Source organism: Pan troglodytes, chromosome 17 (assembly GCF_028858775.2).
Source record: "Pan troglodytes isolate AG18354 chromosome 17, NHGRI_mPanTro3-v2.0_pri, whole genome shotgun sequence".
NCBI lineage: Eukaryota > Metazoa > Chordata > Mammalia > Primates > Hominidae > Pan > Pan troglodytes.
The window spans coordinates 44,756,358-44,776,091 of record NC_072415.2 but is presented as its reverse complement, the minus strand read 5'-3'; the positions used below and the strand labels follow the sequence as shown (position 1 = coordinate 44,776,091).

The 19,734-nt window shown below is 39.9% G+C and overlaps 1 protein-coding gene across 2 annotated transcripts in view; it reads right to left on the bottom strand.

The window, feature by feature from the left end:
* The window catches only part of MAPRE2 (microtubule associated protein RP/EB family member 2), a 164,739-nt gene extending 159,946 nt beyond the window's left edge, over positions 1 to 4,793 (bottom strand). The window contains exon 1 of one of the 2 annotated variants that reach the window (XM_512089.9): positions 4,691 to 4,793. Coding sequence is in view for 1 of the 2 variants with exons in the window: in XM_003315857.7 (XP_003315905.1) it covers positions 3,228 to 3,251 (24 nt within the window). In the remaining variant the exon portion in view is untranslated. Of the gene's footprint in view, positions 1 to 3,227; positions 3,402 to 4,690 lie in introns of those variants that run through there. The other variant, XM_003315857.7, reaches the window with a different exon arrangement.
* Positions 4,794 to 19,734: the final 14,941 nt, after the last annotated feature.

Sequence of the window (19,734 nt, the reverse complement as noted above, 5' to 3'; positions counted from 1 at the left end):
CTCCAGGCAAGACTACATGAAAACCTGTATGATGCAATAAACACTGGAAAAGGAGTCAATAATCCAGGAGTCAATGCCTTGGCATTGCCAGGATCACCTAACTTATTGGATTCACTTGTGTAATTTGGCACCTGGGAATACCATTTACCCAATTATGATTAAGCCCTGATATGTTAGTAAGACCAAAGGGCTATATAAATTTAAGGTAATAAGACTGGGAGATTCTCGTCTGTTCTCAAACACTTTAGAGCTTATAAAATAGAGATGACACACTTTCTTCTACTCTACCCCTTTTAGCTACTTGTAAATATTACAGAGCTAGGTATATATCATACTCTGAGAAATAGTTTCTGATTAATATGGAGTAATCCGATTAGTCTTTTTTTTTTTTTTTAAGATGGCATCTCCCTCTCTGTCCCCCAGGCTGGAGTGCAGTGGTGAAATCTTAGATCACTGCAACTTCTGTTGCCTCCCCAGATTCAAGCGATCCTCTCACCTCAGCCTCCCGAGTAGCTGGGACTACAGGTGTGTGCCACCTTGGCTGGCTAATTTTCATATTTTTAGTGGAGATGGGATTTCACCATGTTTGGCCAGGCTGGTCTTGAACTCCTGACCTCAGGTGATTCACTCGCCTCGGCCTCCCAAAGTTAATTCTATTTTTCTAAACTACTTTATCTCTTATGCCTCCCAAAAAGGTGTTAACATTTCAGAAGTGCCTCCCCAGTTCTTTTTCTAAGCTACAAAGAAGTGAGAATGAATGCATTTATATCATTTTGGTCTTTGGAAATTCTTATTAACATTTAGTTTTGGTTGTACTTATCACAAAATACATCCAACTTCTTACTTTTAATATGGTGGCTATTTAAATGTACTTATGCTATTTTAATGGGCAATACACAGGTGAAAATAAAAGCTATTTAACTATTAATCTATTCTACAATGTTTCTCCTAGCTCAATAGATTCATATGTGGTTTTTCATAATAATGGGTAGAGAGTGAAATTTTGTGAAGTGATTTTTTTGGCCCATCAGAGTGTGGTTAAATGTGATAACAATTATTAGTTATGCTCAAAATGCTAAATTGTTGGGTATGAAATGTAAGTGAACAAATAAGCTATCATAGCAAGTAAGAATTGTAACAGGACTTTGGCTTCTATATATCTGGAATGTCTGTCTTGGAAAACAGCAAACTGAATGTACTCAGGATGCTTTGGTTTTCAATGTTCTCCCCATCTTTTGATACTCTTCAGTACGAACAAGCAGTATCAATAACTAACAGAGTCTGTGCCCCTGCTTTGGGGGCTACAGACACTGAGGCCCCTATGAGAAAATAGAATACCAAGCAGGCTACAATAGATGCTCTAAGAGAGGTTCAGATAAAGTTCAACGGCCAAAAATATTGAATGCTTGCTGTGTGCAAGACACTGTTTTTCCTCCTTAAAGAAATTGAGGGCTGGTGCGGTGGCTCACTCCTGTAATCCCAGCAGTTTGGGAGGCCGAGGCGGGTGGATCACCTCAGGTCAGGAGTTCAAGACCGGCCTGGCCAACATGGTGAAACATCTCTATAAAATACAAAAATTAGCTGGGCATGATGATGTGTGCCTGTAATCCCAGCTACTCAGGAGGCTGAGGCAGGAGAATCGCTTGAACCTGGAGGCGGAGGTTGCAGTGAGCCGAAATCGTGCCAGCCTGGGCAACAGAGTGAGACTCTGTCTCAAAAAAAAAAAAAAAAAAAAAAAAAAAGAAAGAAAGAAAAAGAAAAGAAAAGAAATTGAGGAAGGGGAAGAAAGCATTTAGACAACAGTGCAGAGAGTGATAGTGACATTAAAAATAGTGAAGAGGTATTAAAACTGAAAGAAGAAAAAGAAAGTTTGTTTTTTGATGACTCTAAGATAACCTGTTAAAGATACAGAGAACCAGAGATAACAGGTTATCCTGGAGTAATCCTTTTGGGATGACAGTTTTAAAGGCAAGAAACCTTTGGTTAATAGCCAACATGAGGTTTTATGTAAAATGTTAAGTGTAACCATTTCTATTTAAATAGATCACTTAATTCACTCCTGGATGTATAATCAAGTAGTATTTGACTTTTTTGTATGCAAAATTTATGTGTTACATATTCATCCTTTCTGCTTCACATAACTGAAATAACCCAAACCAGTTTACACTTTCCCAACAGTTTTTTTTTTTTTACATGCTTCCCACCAAGAAAGTTACAGGATGTCTAGTTAGCTTTGTGTTTCCCCTTCTAACAGAAGAGCATTATATGAAACAGGCAGAATGGTGTGCTACAAAGGGAGTGGCTCCTGCAAGCAAGTAGATCCTGATCAGATATTAAATGTGCTTTCAAATGAGTGCAGTTTGTGCGTGTCAACAAACTACTCGCTGTAATTACTTCCTATTCACTGGGATCGCTGTGCAGCCTGCTGACTCACCAGGCTGCTGGAGTATGTTTCTGCTGGGTTTCCCTACTGACTGCTACACATGAGTCATCACAAGAATGGAAGTTTCTATCCGTCTCCCTTAACAACAGTGCAGAAACCAGGCATTGAAGTAAGCTTCGATTTTTCCAATCAGACCCTAGCCAGGGAAGGGAAAAATGATGTGGTAGGTGTCACCACCAGCTAGGCTGCTAGATGACAGTTCCCCGCCCCAGGGTGTTAGTCATCGGCACTCCAGTTTCAGCGTCTTTTCTCTCACCCACCCAAGTAGTTAAAGTGGCATCTTGTCTTGCAATGCCTGCTGCTGCTGGCCGCTGAACTCTTCCTTTGCTATAGAGTTTCCCTAACTTGGCTGCACAATGAAGTTACCAGGAGTTGTTTTTGCTTTTAAATACTGTGCCTATTTCTCACTCCCAAACAACCTGATTTAAATAGTTTGGGATGTGATCAGGACATCAGGAGTTCTCAAAGCTCCCCTGATGATTCCACTATGCAGCAAAATTTGAGAACCAGTGCTTTGAAGAAGCATAGCTCTACCCACGCAAGGAAAATTTACCAGTTAAGCTTATCTACCAATCACTCGGTGAGCTCCCGGACCTCTTATCTTACCCCTAACTGATGTCTTTAATCAGTTTGGCAGAAAAGAACGAAAGCAAAGTAAGGAAGCATTTCATTTCCAGAGGGGACACTGGCTAACCAAGACCCATACCCCTTTTTGCTTGATAAAAATTTGGCCAAATTTAGAGTTCAGGAGAAGCAGGGGAAATGTTGCCATTCTTCAGATTACCTTTTGATCTCTGTTCTGTTTCATTCCACAGTGTCCTATTCAGCAAAGGTGTAAATTGCGGGTCCTCAGATTAGAAGTAGGTGCTGCGTCTGACCACAATCGCAACCGGTCTGCACACTTTACCCCAGCTGGGACCGAACCTCCGCCTCGCAGCGCGGCCCCAGGGTCGATACTATGCTAATCAAGGAAGTTCTTCCGTTTCGGTGCGCGCGGGCGCGGGTTTGAGCGCTTAACCCTTCATTCTACATTGACAGCACGATAGTATTTTTAGTGACCTCTTCCTGCCTAGCGGGTCTACACTATTTTCCCTTTGTTCTTCTTTTTTTTGGAAAAGGAGATGTGAACAAGTGATAGAGAAGACACTCAGGGAGGGGACAGCAGTGTTGGCTGGTGCGGAGGTGAAGGAAAGGCTAATGTTCGTAATATTAATTACTCCCAGCGCTACTGACCCAGCGAGGACTAGCAGGAGGGGCTTGGGGGTTAAGACAAAGGCTTCTCCTGATCAAATGGCTGCAGCGCCCCTTCTCCGAGGTTACGGCTCTGCCCTTGGCACTGGATTGACGAAGTCACTGGAGGAGTGACCAAACCCACTAGCCCTTTTGGGGTCTGAAAGTCAGCTTTATCGAGCGCCCCAGGTTCAGAGGGGACGGCTTTCCGCGTCCACCCCTCTCCCGGCTCTTTGTGGGATTTCTGGCTTCCGCACAGCCCTTCTAAGGGTAGACCGAAGAATTTCCCACTAAGCCGAGTGCGAAGTCGCTGAGTAGCCCTCGCCCTGCGCTCCCGGGGCTCCCTGCAGAAGAGATGCTTGGGCGCAGAATAACAACCCGCTTCCTTTTGCACCCACCCGGCTCCTGAGTCCCGGGAGCGCGGATGGTGGCCGGCGTCGGAGTGGGAGAGTGGTGGCTGCCGAAGGGGAAGTGCCCGGGGTCCAGGGGATGCTCCCAAGCGGGCGAGCGCCCGCGCGCTGCACTTTCTGATCTGCCCCCAAGCGCGCAGCCCCTGCCAGCGCCCCCAGCTCTCTCAGTGCCGGCGCCCCAACTAGAGCCTGGAGGGTCGTGCGCCGCGGTCGCGCAATCGCGAGCCCCCCTCCTTCACCAACGCCGTCTTCCTACCCTGGACAGCCCCAGCCTCACCCCTCAGAACCAGTCCACTTCGCTTCTGCCAGCGTGGCAGCCCCAACTCCCTCCCTCCCCTTTCCTGGGGTGCACAGAGCTGGGGCACCGAACCAGAGATGTGGCCCGCGGGAGAGCGGCGGGGTGCACACCCGGAGACCGCCTAGCCGACCCTTGCACAACTTCTTGCTAGACTCTGGACCCCCGGTTCCGCTTGCTCCGAGCCCCGCGGGCTGCAGACCTCAGCGGCAGGAGGAGGCGCAGCCAGCCCCTGGCCTGGGAGGGACTGCTTCAGTGCAGGGGGTGTCGGGGTACGCCAGGGCGGTACCGCTTTAAATGCACTTGACTCACCTGCTCCGGCGCTGTCGCCTCCTTCCTCTGCTGACGGCTGGGGGCTTTGTTTTCTCCACCCACCCGGCCGCCGCGCTCCGCCTCCTCTGTCGCACGTGACTCGCAGTCTGCCACCGCCGCCGCCGCCGCTCCGCGAGTCCACCCGAGAGAGCCCGGCCAGCGCCGCCCCTTCCCGCGGCAGCGGGTGCGGGTGCAGGTGGGCGCCCTACTGGGCAGGTCCGAGCCGACCCGCCTGAAGACGCTGTCTCAGGCCAAAGGAAGCCAGGCTGAATTCGTGACAGGGAAGAAAGTGCCAGCGGGTGAAATAAACTAAGTGGTTTGACCCCGCTCGAGAGGAAGGAGGCCGGCGCGGCTTGCAGAGGGGGCTTGAAAAGGCGCCGCCACACTGTGAATTAATTACCTGCAAATGGGGGCTTGCACACCAACTGGGGTGCATCTGCTTTTTACACCAAGTGTTTGTACTCCTACCTGGAGCACGATTGATGATAAGGGGCAAACTAGTTTTTTCATGAATATTATTAATTAAACTAGGCAATTCTAATACAATTAACAATTTAATAATAGCGTGTTTTTGGGGGGTTTCAAATCTGCTTGTTGATGCTGTTGATATTTGGGTTCTATTTGGAAAATGAGAGTGCAGGCTGGAGAAGCGAACTCCAGAAGTCTACTGATGTGGGCGCTTGTCCATTTGGAACAGCAGCTATTTTTAATGAAATGAGAAAATGTTCTGGCTTCAAGACCCAGCTCAAGATCTGCTGCTTTTGGAAGTGGTCCCGACCGGTGCTGATCGCAGTGATCTCTAGTGTTTGAAACAGCAAGGATTTGTCTGAATCCTTCTGTTAGCTCTTGGAAAACGCATTATATACCTTCCCTCCTGTGGCCTACACATTGCTACTCAGGGGAAAGATTGTCCATGTCTCCCCCAGCGTTCATTAAAGCCAAGTCTTCGTAGTGGAGTGATTTAGCACAGTGCTTCTCAAAGTTTAAGAGGGATCACCTGGGGATATTGTTGAAGCCAAATTTGAGCGTGTCTAGAGTTAGGCCTGAGATTCTGCATTTCTAGCAAACTCCCAGTTAATGGCATTGCTGCTAGTTTGAGGACCACACTTTCAGTAGAGAGGTGTTGATCACCGCTTTGGCATTAGCCAGCCTATTTTGAGTCCTGACTACACCACTTGCAAGCTATATGATCTTAGGCAAGTTTCTCAACATTTAAGCCTCACATACTGTAAAATAGGGATGATACTAATTTCCACCTCATAGGGTTGTCTTGAAGATTAAGTGAGAAAGTCCATATAAGGCACTTAGTGTTGTGCCTGGCACACATACCTAGGGTTCAGAAAATGCTAGCTAAGTCACTGTAGAGGTCATCCTTGCAGGGGGAAAGCTGGCACCAAGTGCAGCATGGCTGCAGGGGGAGCAATGTGTGAAATGGGCACAAGGGTGAGGTAGCCTGCCCAAGAACAAGGACTGTGCCCTGTGGTGCCTAGCATGTGCCAGATGTATAGGATAAGTTTGATGAATAAATAAATGACTCTAATGTGGAACAGATCGTATGTGTTCAAAAAGTTCTGCTTCTCCTTTAAATCATGATAAATTAGTTCTGAGACATTCAATTAAAAAATCATTTTGCTTTCTATTACAGATAATGTCCAGCTGCTTGTCACATGGGTAATCTATTTTAATATCTGAGACAGTACATGGATTGTTAAGGTTTAGTACATTTTTTATCCTCAGTTAAAAACCTTGAAATTTAAATTTAAATGAATTTATTAATGAAGATATGGTATTCTTAGCTCTCAAAATGAATGGCTGTTGTCATCATAGTTCTCATATCTTCCTTCCTTACTTCTCCTTCTCTCTCTGTCCTCCAAATATGAGTGTTTCCTCAGACTAATTTCTTGCCTTTTTTCCCACTATGCCATTTTCTTTAGAAATTTTATGTGTGTCTTATGTTCATCTTTCAAGTGTGAGCGGATTACTTCTGAATCCGTACCCACATTCTTAACCCATTTGCAAGCCTTATTTCTGCCTTTCCCTTAGTTGCTAGGAATTTTCATTTTCACGAGCTTTTAAAATTTTATTTATTTTTCCACTTGAACTATATTTTTATTTGTGTAAATGTATGGGGTACCCGAAAGATTTTCCCAGGTATATAATGGATAGTGACCAAGTCAGGGTATTTACAGTGTCCATCACCTGAGTATAATATGTATATATATTTTTAAGCATAGTCATCTTATTCCCTATCACACATTAAATGTACTCTTTCTCTCTTACTCTATGTTTGTACACTTTAACCTCCTTCTCTTCATCCTCCTCCCCCTCACTACACTCACCCTACTCAGTTTCTTTGTCTGTATTTTCACTCTCTACTTCCATGTGTTCAGATTTCTTAGCTCCCACAATATGTGAGAACATACTACATCATTTTGTGCCTGGCTTATTTCACTTATGATAATCTCCAGTTTCATCCATTTGCTGCAAATAACACAATTTCATTCTTTTTTAGGGAAGAATCATATTCCATTCTGTATATACACTACATTTTCTTTATCTTTTCATCTGTTGATAGATACTTATGTTGATTCCCTATCTTTGAAATTGTGAATAGTGCTGCAATAAACATGGCAGTTCAGGTATCTCTGATATATTGATGTATTTTCCTTTGGGTAGATGCCCAATAGCAGGATTGCTGGATCAGATGGTAATCCTATTTATAGTTTTCTTGAGAAATTGCCATGCTGTTTTATACAGTGGCTATACAACTTTATATTCCCACTAACAGTGTATTAAAGAGTTCTCTTCTGCACATACCAGCCAACATTTGTTATTTTTTTGTCTCTTTAATAATAGCCATTCTGGCTGGGGTATGATGGATGATATCTCATTGTGGTTTTGATATGAGTTTCTTTGATTATTAACAATGTTGGACATTTTTTCCATAAGCCTGTTGGCTATTTGTATCTTCTTTTGAGAAAGTTCTACTGATGTCCTTTGCCCACTTTTTAACGGGTTGTTTTTTCCTGTTGAGTTGTTTGAGTTCCTTATGTATTCTAGATATTAGTCCCTGTTAAATGAATATTTGGCAGATATTTTCTCTCATTCAACAGGTTGTCTTTTCATTTTGTTATTTCTTTTGCTGTGCAGAATTTTTTTAGCTTAATTAAATTACATTTGTCTATTTTTGTTTCTGTTGTCTGTGTTATTGAGGTCTTAGTTATAAATTCTTTACCTAGACCAATGTCTAGGGGAGTTTTCCCTAATTTTCTTCTAGTATTTTTGTAATTTGGTGTCTTACCTTCAAGTTTTTAATCCATTTTTAGTTTATTTTTGTATATGTTGAGAGATAGGGGGTCCAGTTTCACTCTTCTGCATGTGGCTATCCAATTTTCTCAGCACCATTAATTTAAGAGGGTGACCTTTCCCAGTGTAAGTTCTTGTCAGCTTTGTCAAAGATCAGTTGGCTATAAATATGTTGCTTTATTTCTGTGTTCTCTATTCTATTCCATTGGTCAATGTGGCTACCCACTAGATTTTAGTGTGTTCTAAATTAAACCCCTTTCTCCTCCCATAAAACTGATACCTCCTTGGTGATAAATCAAGGTGGTTATTTGCAGTGGGGAGCCCTCAGTGCTAATCCAGGGACCTGGCAATGGTGTGGAACCCAGTGTGATTTATCCCAACTACCTTCCTGCTGCTCCTAGGTATTTATTTGAGACATTGCTCTCAACAGTGACTGGAGCCAACTCATGTATATGTATATACTACCTACTGGTGTAACAGTCACATATGCAGTTGTGGGATGCTACATAAATGGTGACTGAGCTACTGAGAGATTGTATCAGTCAGGGTAGGCTAAATTATGCTGCTGTAACAAATGCCATCAAAATATCAGTGGCTTAATACAACAAAAGTAAATTTCCTTCTCATGCAAAATTTCCAGTGCTGCTATCACAGTGACTCATTGTTCTAGCCACCTTCATTCCTGTGACATTTCCATGAGCACCATGGCAGAGGAAGGATGTGGAGAACTGCACACCAAACCTCAAGTGCTTTCATCCAGAAGTGATACAGGTCACTTCTCACATTTCTCTTGTCAAGGAAAGTCACATGGTCATTGCCTAACTTTAAGGGCTATGTTTATGTTTCTAGGAATCACCAAGATTCTAGATCGTACTTTCTAGGAATCTTGGTGATTCTGAGTAATGCCTGCCACAGGGATCCATTTCACATAGGAGGGTTAGGGATAAAGTTAGACTGAAAATAGTCTAGCTATAGTAGAGGATAAGCAACAGGTTACCAGTTCAAGGAAGGTGCTCTGTTACATGTAGAGTCTTTGGGAAACATTAATGTTGTTGTTATCATTATACAATATTATGTAGAAAAACACTTAAAGGTGACAAATTCTCTCTCTCTGCCTGCCAGGGTTATCTTATGATTTAGCCAAGGTTAGTCTACTCCAGGTAAGAGTGCAGTTTGATCATCCAAACTCTTCTGTGACACAGCATTCAGGAAAGATCATCTGTATGATACCCTAGGGAACACACCAACCATTAGGTAAGTAAGGTTACATTAACACAAATAAATTTGCTAATTTTGATGACATTGTTGGTCATTCTCTCCTTGAGGAGTGAAGGTATGTGTATAAATGAAATATTTTAGTGGTATCAAATTGTCCTATGTTTTTCCCATGATTATCTGCTTATGCGTTACCAAATAATTTACTTGTCATGTTCGTGGGAATGTTGAAATAAAGCTTTGTGAATAAAATTCAGTTCATAAACAAAGGGAAAAAACACTGATATCAATGTGAGAAAAATAAAATCATGGTTTTCAATAAGTTTTGGGTTTCTTTCTCCAAAGGGCAGAGATTATGTCAACTAAACTTGCTTCCTGCATCTCCCAACACTTCATGTGCTTAAAAGAGATAAAAGACTGATGGATGCTGTAAACTCTAAAGTGCTATGCAGATCTAGGATATTGTAATGTGTTTCCGGGCACTGAATAGTGTTCTTGATCTCAACAGTTTTATGTTGTCTTTGCCCACATCCATCAGTGACATCTACTCTCCTTTTAAAACATTTACTTCTTTATAAGACTGTTACCAATTAAATATTTTTATATAATATGAGCATCTTCCCAAAGCTGATATTCTGAGAGTTTCAATCAATCACACATTTCCAAAAATATCTAGCACAAGGGACTACAAAGGAGAGGCAAAGTTTATCAATTAATGTTTTAAGCTGTTTACTAAAATTATTTTTATTTTATATAATTAATTTTTGCCTCTGAGTCCTTGCTAAGTTGTAATATTGCTTTAAATATAAATCATAACTTCAAGAAATATGCTACAGTGAATTACTTATAAATATATCAGCAATACCCTGTGAAACTGAGATGGAAGTGTTCATTACCAAGATATGATAGTGTTTATTAAGATGAGTAGCAAAGGTGGCATGAAATGACAGCTTGCAGGGATCACTGCTTTATGATGACTCTAGCATTTATTCATGGAGTAAGTGTTGCAATAAAAAATAATACCACCTTCAAAGAACTCTGTGGGCTCTTAGGAGTATTTGTGAGTCAACTAAAAAGTGTCATCATTTTATAAGTGAAGTTCAGGAGAAAGCTTAAATGACTCACCCATGTCCTAATTTCTGGCTATGACCACTGGCAAAAACTGCTGCCTCCATAAGATAACATAGAATGGAAAAGCAAAATTATTATATGATACACATTAGGATGTATATTATAAGCTATGTTTAACGTACATCAAAAGGAGAAAAATTTTAACCTTGGCTCATGCAAAACCATTGTGTGATAGAAATGTTTATGATTTTATGTCACACTGAAAATAAACTCACATGCAAAGAAATAAGTTGGATATATTTTTTTAATATGCTGCTTGGAACAGATGCGGCTGAAGGTAATCAGTTCTATACATTTTGAAGGTAATAGATTTAATTAATTTATTAATTAGTAATTATCTCTTAGAAGGTAAAGCTATCTTTTCAGTCCCCCTCAGTCTCTGAGGCTGAGATGGAATTTCTAGTTTTCTGTTGCAGCTCTATGGAGTACAATGCTTTCTAGGGATCACTGGGGTCACCACCATCTCATCGTGGGATCTTCTGGAAGACAATGCAGCCAGTTTTTGTTGAATCAAAAGCTATTCTTGATTAATTAAACCTTACCTTGCCAGTTGCACCTTCTTTGCAGCTCCCTTATATCCTATCTATGAATTGGTCAGCCAGTGTAAGAATAACAGGGAATTGATTCCTTGACTCTCCTCAGAAGCTTTTTCCTCTTGGTCTTCAATTCTTCAACAAATATTTGCTGTTCTTTGCTTTTTATATTTAAAATTGCTCAATCTTTCTAAGTTGTAATATCCCGAAAATATTTTTTGTGGTGCTTTCTATTGGGAAGTCTCTGTGTTAGGCTCTGTGATTACTCAAATGGTCTTTGGCTCCAAGGGGCTTCCAGCATAGGAGAGACATATGTGTCCATAGTGTGGCTCAAGGGGCATTAAAAGGTGTGAACAGAGTGCCCAGAACACTGGGCAGGCAGAAAGAACATCAAAGTGCTCTAATTTGTGCATGTCTTGAAGGATGAAGGAGAGTGTACTAGGTGAAGATGTTTTTGGATAAGGCAGTGTGTGGGTAAGAGTATTCTAGATAGAAAATGTGAAAGACAGAGCTATAACCAGATTCAAGGATGATGAAATGTTCAACGTGGCTGATGAGTAGGCTTTGAGGAATTGAAAGATTGCTCAGGGTGACCAGGAAAGTCCTTGCATGTCCAGCTGAGATATTTGAATGTAATACATTAGCCAGTGGTCTCCAAAGTGGGGTGAGAACCACTCAAGGGCTTTGTGAGTGATATACTGGGGTGTGGGAAGAAAAGGTTAAAACTTGGCTATCTATCCAAAAATGTGAGAAAGGATTTATGCTTTATTAATAAGTAACATGGATTGACATTGGCGCTCTCACTTGGTCCGTATATCAGACAGACAGAGGGACTGCTATGTGCAAGGAATTCTGAGGGAAGGTTGGGATCCACAGCTGAGGGGTGTCCTTAACAACCTTGTTCATTCTTAAAGCAAATTACCATTTATCAGCAATTTATGTTACTCAGTGAAGTGGATTTATGTATTATATTATCTGGATTGACTAACCTAAGCCTCACAGAATGGACAAATGACTTAAAAATATTGAAATAACATGAATATTTCAAATGTTAATAAATTTTAACAAAAGTCCTTGCAAAACTGGTGGATGGTCTTTGAAAAATGAGTATCATACTTTCATAAGCTCATCCAATGAATGCTTCCTCTGTTTGCATATGTGGTTCTATGTGAGGTGTATTCTGTAGCTCTGACAGCCATAAAAACTAAATATAAGTAAGCTGTACTCATATTTGTAAGTTGCCTTATCACAATAAAAATTTCCAAAAAATGTGAAGAATATTCAACCATATTACTCTCACTAAACAACATTTTAGTAATGGCAAAAGGTTTTTATCTACCATTATAAATGGAATAAATTAATTAGCTAGGTATGGTGGCATGCACCTGTAGGCCCAGCTATTAGGGAGGCTGAGACAGGAGGATTGCTTGAGCCCAGAAGTTAGAAGCTGCAGTGAGCTATGATCATGCCACTGCACTCCAGTCTGGACAACAGAGCACGACATTATTTCTTAAAAAAAAAAACAAAAATAATAAATAAATGGCATATAAAATAGGGGTTATTTCATCTTCATCTCATCCTTTAATTTTTCAATTTTTAAGTTTTCTTATGTGTATGATATATTAATGCAGTACTTGTATAATATATGCTATTTACAAATGGATATGTGTATTTGAGATAAACATTTTACTTATAGGAGTGCATGGGCAGAAGGAAAACCAAAAACGGTATTAGGGAAATGGTGTCTATGACCTGGTTTGTTTTTAGGAAGATGACTTCAGCCACAGGATGAAACAGATGACGAGAGACTGGAGTCTAGAAGATCAGCCAGAGGGCAAGTATCGTGATCCAGATGAAAATCGATGAGGACCTGGCCTAAAACAGTGATAATGATGATAGAGAGGAGAGATCACCAAACATGTGATCTTCAGTAAGAGAGAGAGTGAGAGAGAGAGTGTGTGTGTGTATGTGTGTGTGTGAGAGAGAGAGAGAGAGAATGTGTGTGTATGTGTGTGTGTGTAAGAGACAGAGAGAGAGAGAGAGGTTATTTCCAGGTTTGTAGCTAGCAAGTCTAAGTGGATGGTAGAACTGTTAGTAGAGATGATGAAATGGGATATCAAGCATGATACTGAGTTCACTTTAGGACATGTCAAGTCAGAGGTCCCTAAGGGATTCTGGAAAGATGTCTAATGGGTGGTTTAAATAAAAATCTTAAGCTCAGGGGAGCTTAAAGACACAGATTTTGCAGTAGCTTTTATTTCTCAATCTGTAGCCCTTTCTACAACAGCTGATCTTAAAAAATAGCCCTTCCTTTAAAGACAAATTAATGTAACAGCTTAACATTTATAATTATTTATAATGAAAATGATTAAGAATCAACTACTGCAGTGTATAATGGTAATGGCAATACATCATTACCAAACAGACAATGTTAGAATTTTAAGTGGACATTTAGGCTAGTTTTGCACTCTAATGACCTCTTTAAAAGTATGTAATTCTTTTCTGGTTTTCCATGTTCACTATTTTGTTATTCCTCAAGGGTTCTCCAGACTGCAGTGTATTGTAAGATAGTCTCTCTTTCTTGCATCACCTAAAACCTTGTGCAAATGGGTCATTTATTTTCTTTCATTGTGCTACAGAAATAATGATTTTTCTGATCCTGCCTTTCCTTCTTTTTTTTGAGACAGAGTCTCACTCTGTCACCCAGGCTGGAGTACAGTGGCACAATGTTGACTTACTGCAACCTCCACCTCCCGGGTTCAAATGATTCTTCTGCCTCAACCTCCCGAGTAGACAGGATTACAGGCATGCACCACCACACTCAGCTTATTTTTCTATTTTTAGTAGAGATGCGGTTTCCCTATGTTGGCCAGGCTGGTTTCGAACTCCTGACCTCAAGTGATCCACGTGCCTCGGCCTCCCAAAGTGCTGGGATTACAGGCATGAGCCACTGCACCTGACCCTGCCTTTCCTTCTTACGGAACCATGAGCATTGTAAAACCATAGCACGATTCCTCTTTAACTCTCCATCCTCTCCATATTGTTTATTGAACAACCTGTCAAAGAATGTTCTTGTTGAGTTATGACAATGCCTTTCAAACCATGCCATTTCTACAAATTTCTTACTGTCATATTGTGATGTAATAAGAAATATATATTTGGTCTGTGCCTTGGTTCCTGGCACAGAATTCCTCAAACCCTTTTAATTTCCTGAGTGATAGTGGTGCTAGGTGCATCTTTTGTGCTGATGTTTGGTCTTGGGCCCTGGCTCCTGACACAGAGGTCCTAACCCCTTGGAGTTTCCTGGGAGATAGGAACATTTTTTGTTCTAACGAGGCAACTTTCTGTGGGCTCCTAGATGGAAGCTGGTCACCAGAAAGACCAAGCTATGATTAGAAGATTGGAACTTTCAGTTCTTCCCTCATGCTCCAGGAAGGAGAAAGGGGCTGGAGATTGAGGTAATAATTGGTCATGCCTATATGATGAAGCCTCCACAAAAATCCCTGAACTGCATGGTTCAGAGAACTCTGGGCTGCTGAACATGTGGAGGTGCTGGGAGGATAGCTTGCTCAGAGAGGGCATGGCAGCTCTGCGCCCCTCCCACGTACCTTGCCCTATGCATCACTGCCATCTTGCTGTCCATCTGTATCCTTTCTAATATACTTTGTAATAAACTGGTAAATGGAAGTAATCTGCTGAGTTCTATGAACCATTCTAGCAAATTAATCAAACTCAAGGAGGGGGCTGTGGGAACTTCCAATTTATAGATGGTTGTTCAGAAATTGTGGAGGCCCAGATTTGTGATTGGCATTTCCAGTTGGGGGTAGTTTTGTTGGAGTGAGCCCTTAACCTGTGGGATCTGATGCTATTTCTAGGTAGGTAGTGTGAGAATTGAGTTAAATTGTAGGACATCCAGTTGGAGTCTGCTGGAGAATTGCTTGGTGTGTGGAGAAGCCCACTCCCCAACATTTTGGTAACCAAAATTGTGAGAGAGTCAACTTTGTAGGAGAAGAGAAAGTGTTTGCTTTTCCCTTGTACTTACTAAGCACTGGCAGATAATTTACCAGTATAATTTCAGGCTTCAAACAATTTTATTTCTAATATTTATCTCATAAATATGGTTTTATGCCAAATATATATTTATTTAAATTTGGAATTTTCTTGTTTTGTGGCATTTTATTATTTAATATTTCCAGCACTTATGCTGTGATTTCCTTATAAAATTGGAATTTATTTTAGTGTAGGAATGTCTCTTTCTCCACTAGAATATGGGGCCCAAGATGACAAGAATTTTTGTCTTTTAGTTTACTGGTCTGTCTCCAGGGCGTAGAACTGTGTCTGAGATATGACAGATGATAAATAAATACTTTTGAATGAACAAATGAATACATAAATAAATAAAAGAAAAGAATAGATTCATAAATATATCCTGATTTGAATTATTTTCCTGTTGTTTTAATCCAAATCATCTTTACCACGTTGTATTACTTCTCCATAATTTAGTGACTCTGTTTTTTAGAAACACTACGTAATATAAATTTATTGTAAGATAGTAACTTTCACACATACAAGTTTCAGTCATTCAGCATGTAGGAGAAAATGTCCTTCTAATCTTCTTTTAGCTAACAGACATCCTGAAGACAATAAACATCTTATATGAGTCTCCAAACAAAAGGTAGGAAAGTTAAGATTAGTCTGAAAAGTAAAATGCATCATTCGTAAGAAAGAGTTTTCTTTAGAATATGGAAAATAAGATTTAAAAGGAAGGCATAAAATACAGTATATAACAATAATAGAACAAGAGACATTAAAATGAATTTCTTAAAGGCAATGAATATCTGTACCGGTGAAGTGCTAATCATACGCTACATTTCAAGGCGTTGCTAAGATAGCATTTAACCACATCCACAAATTAATTCTTGCCATTAGAGTATTAACATTTCACAAAATGTTTTTCTACCGTCTAAATTCTGGGAAGAGCAATTGGGAAAAAAGCCACTTAATTGTCTCAGAGAAATCTAGCTGCTGTGAGCTGTATGTTGGCTCTGGGGATATGGATCAGGATTTCTGTAAATGAGGATAATGGATAGAGAGCAATATCTGCAGTGATGGGAGAGTTGGGCCCTGAAACTCCCAAATCAACTGTGCTTTGGAGGAACGCTCACATGCTACCATGTGTTTCCTTTGTTCTCCAAGAACATCCATTCTGTTCATCACTCACAAGCACACATTTAGTTTTGTCTCATAACTGGGAGTGTGAGTAAATATAGAATACAAAATATGTTCTTACTGAGATACCAAACAGGTATATTCATAACTCCTCCTTTCCTTTTATTTTCTTTGTTGATTTTCTTTCTTACAAGAATCTTACAAGATTAAACAAATTTTAGACAAGTCACAAACATTACTATGTTAGTTTAATACAAATGCATGTTTATAATAGCAATGACAACATAGGAACAGGGATCAGGAGTCCATGTCACTGCCACAGAAACCTTTATGATGGTTGCAGATCTTTGTGATTATCTCCAGAACAGTGATATGTTTTGATGCCAGGTCAGACTCTGGCTAAAGGCCAAGTTAGCAACATGCTCTTTTATTCATAATGAGCTCTAGCTTGCATGAAGTGGAACCAAGTGCAACACTTTTGATCCTGGCTTCTAGAAACCTCAGATTCCAGAAACAGTGTCTAACTGGCTTTTTCAAATCAGGAGAGAGCACTGTGTAGTTAAAGAAAAAGAAATCATCAAAAAGCCCAGAAACAGTCAACTAGTTAAACAGATTGTAGTTCAGTTATGTGATGGATTATTTGGTAGCTGCTGAAAAAAATCAGCAGTTAAATATATTTAGGTATTTAGGTTAAAGATATTTAGGGGCATGGAAAAATGATCACTTTAATAGATTACGGGACAAAAACAAGATTCCAAGGTTTTGAATCTGATATATGCAGTGTGATGTCATTTGAGTAAAGTAAGTTCCCATATGTTTTCATACATGGAAAAGTAAGTAAATAGATAAAGTTGAAGAAAACATTTTAAAATGGTGATATTCCTGATTATAGGGGATTTCTATTTTTTTCTTTTTATACTTTTCCTTTTTTTTTTTTTTTTTTTTTAACGGAATCTTATTCTGTCTCCCAGGCTAGAGTGCAGTGTCACAATCTCACGATCTCAGCTTACCGCAACCCCCACCTCCTGGGTTCAAGCGATTCTCCTGCCTCAGCCTCCTGAGTAGCTGGGACTACAGGCACGCACCATCACGCCCAGCTAATTTTTGTATTTTTGTAGAGACCGGGTTTTGCCATGTTGGCCAGGCTGGTCTCGAACTCCTGACCTCAGGTGATCCACCCGCCTTGGCCTCCCAAAGTTTTAATAGACATTTTTATTGGCTTTTGTGTGTCAAAAATAAATCAGTCTCTCTCTTTGTATATGTAGTTGTGTGTATGTGTGTGTATGTGTGTTTGGCCTGTGGTGCTGACACCAAACAACTGGGCACCACTGCCTAACCAAGTTGACTAGTAAAATTAACCATCACACTTTTCAAGCATTCATTTTTACATTCTTTTTTTTTAGTAATAAGAAAGTTTTTCAGTTTTCCCTGTTCGGTCCCTATACATTTCATGTACATTTTCACTTTCCTAAAAACGGTTACAATTCAGGTGAACTGAGATGACTTAGATGACCTTAGCAGATGAATATTAGAATTTTTACTTAGAGGCCGGGCGCATGGCTCACGCCTGTAATCTCAACACTTTGGGAGGCCGAGGCGGGTGAATCGCCTGAGGTCAGGAGTTTGAGACCAGCCTGGCCAACATGGTGAAACCCCATCTCTACTAAAAATACAAAAATTAGCCGGGAGTGGTGGCAGGTTCCTGTAATCCCAGCTACTCAGGAGGCTGAGGCAGGAGAATCACTTGAATCGGGGAGGCAGAGGTTGCAATGAGCCAAGATTGCACCATTGCACTCCAGCCTAGGGACAAGAGTGTGACTTCATCTCAAAAAAAAAAAAAAAAAAAACGATATTTTACTTAGAATGCTAGGATAGAATTTCTGTCTCCATTGTAGTGTAGGGGGTGCAGATGAGAAACCTGGAACAGATACCATGAAAGAAGCTTGTCTCAAGAAGGCTGACACTATGGGAGACATAGCAGGGAGATGGAAAGAAACTGCTGTTGTGATAGCCATTAGTTCCTGAATTAAATCAACTCTACCCTCTTTTCTTCCTCTGGATTTTCAGTTACACACATTTTTCTTACATAATCAAGCTTTTCTGTTACCTGCAACCATATTTCAGCTAATACTCAGTATTTTTCAGGTTTTTAACAAATATACATTACTTTTATACTAACAAAATAATTACTATATTCATTGATTCTAAGACAAACTTTTTTTTACCTTTTAAAATCCTTGAAATTGGCATGTATTATACAATCCATGGCATGTCATAATTTAATAGAACTTTCTTTCATAGGATACATTAAAAAGTAATGTTGCGAGGCACAGAAAGATAAATATTACATGTTCTCACTCATATATAGAAGAAAAAAAGTAGATCTCATGAAGATAGAGAATAGATTGGTGGTTACCAGAGGCCAGGAAGAGTAGGGGAGAGGAGGAAATGAAAAGAAATTGATTGATGGGTACAGTTTGATAGATTAAATAAGACCTACTGTTTGATAGATGAGTAGGGTGACTATACTTTACAATAATCTATTGTATATTTCAAGATAGTTGAAAGAATAATTTGAATGTTTCTAGCATAGAGAAAAGACAAATATTTAAGATGATGGACATCCCAATTACACTGATTTGATCTTTACAAATTATATGAATGTATTATCACATACTCTGAAATTATATACATCTATTATGTATAATAATAATATGTTGATTGTCATATTCAATGATGCTTTAGACTCGATGAAAAACAATAATGTTTTAGACTTGATCAAAGTATTTTTTAAGAAAGATGGAATGCCAATGCCCAGGACACCTGGAAGGATATGGCATATACTACTGGCACCATATAGCGACCTGGATGACCCCACATTTCTGGATTGGTCCAAGAAGAAATCAGAAGCTTAGAACTTGGCTTTGCTGTACTGCTAAGGCTAACATAAGCTAGGCTGACACAGAACACTTTATTATTGCTATTAAAATGAGAGCAAATGTTTTCCTTTCAAAGACTGTAGATCACTGCTTGAAATGGCCTAGCGGTACATGATTTTTAGTATCTATTTTCTTTTCAGTTTACTATATTGTTTTATATGACTTTTTGTTTCAAATGGCTTCAAAATCAACTTCCTCAGTCATGCCACTTCAAGCTCTCACATACATGAGCATTAAATAGTAAGATCATATTATGCACATGTGCATATGGTGTTAAAACACTTTTCAATCTATTATATAACTAGATTCTGTAAAATTTTTGTGAGTTAGGCATGGTATTATGATCCCTTTAGCATTCAAGAGACTTTCTGTCACAGAGTAGTTGGTGTAGAGACAGGACTTCCAATGGACTGGAAAGAAAGGGCTGATGAATGAAGTTTTATTGCGTGAAGTTATGACCTGTGTCATTAGCAAAGATAGAACACAGTTTTAAAGTTTTTGAACCCTGGTTCAAGGTTATGGTCATCAATTCATGACTGTCTTTCTCTTCACGTACATATTCTGCCATTAAAATGTCACTGGAGAACCGAGGCCATTGTGATTCACTAATTTTTAAAAGATCCTATTTATTTTGTGATAACTCATGTTATACCGTAAACACTCAACAATAAACTATTTCAGGAACTAAAATCTTCAATGCTATTATAATTTATTGGATTAATTTCAATTTTAAAATGGTTTGGAATGTGTA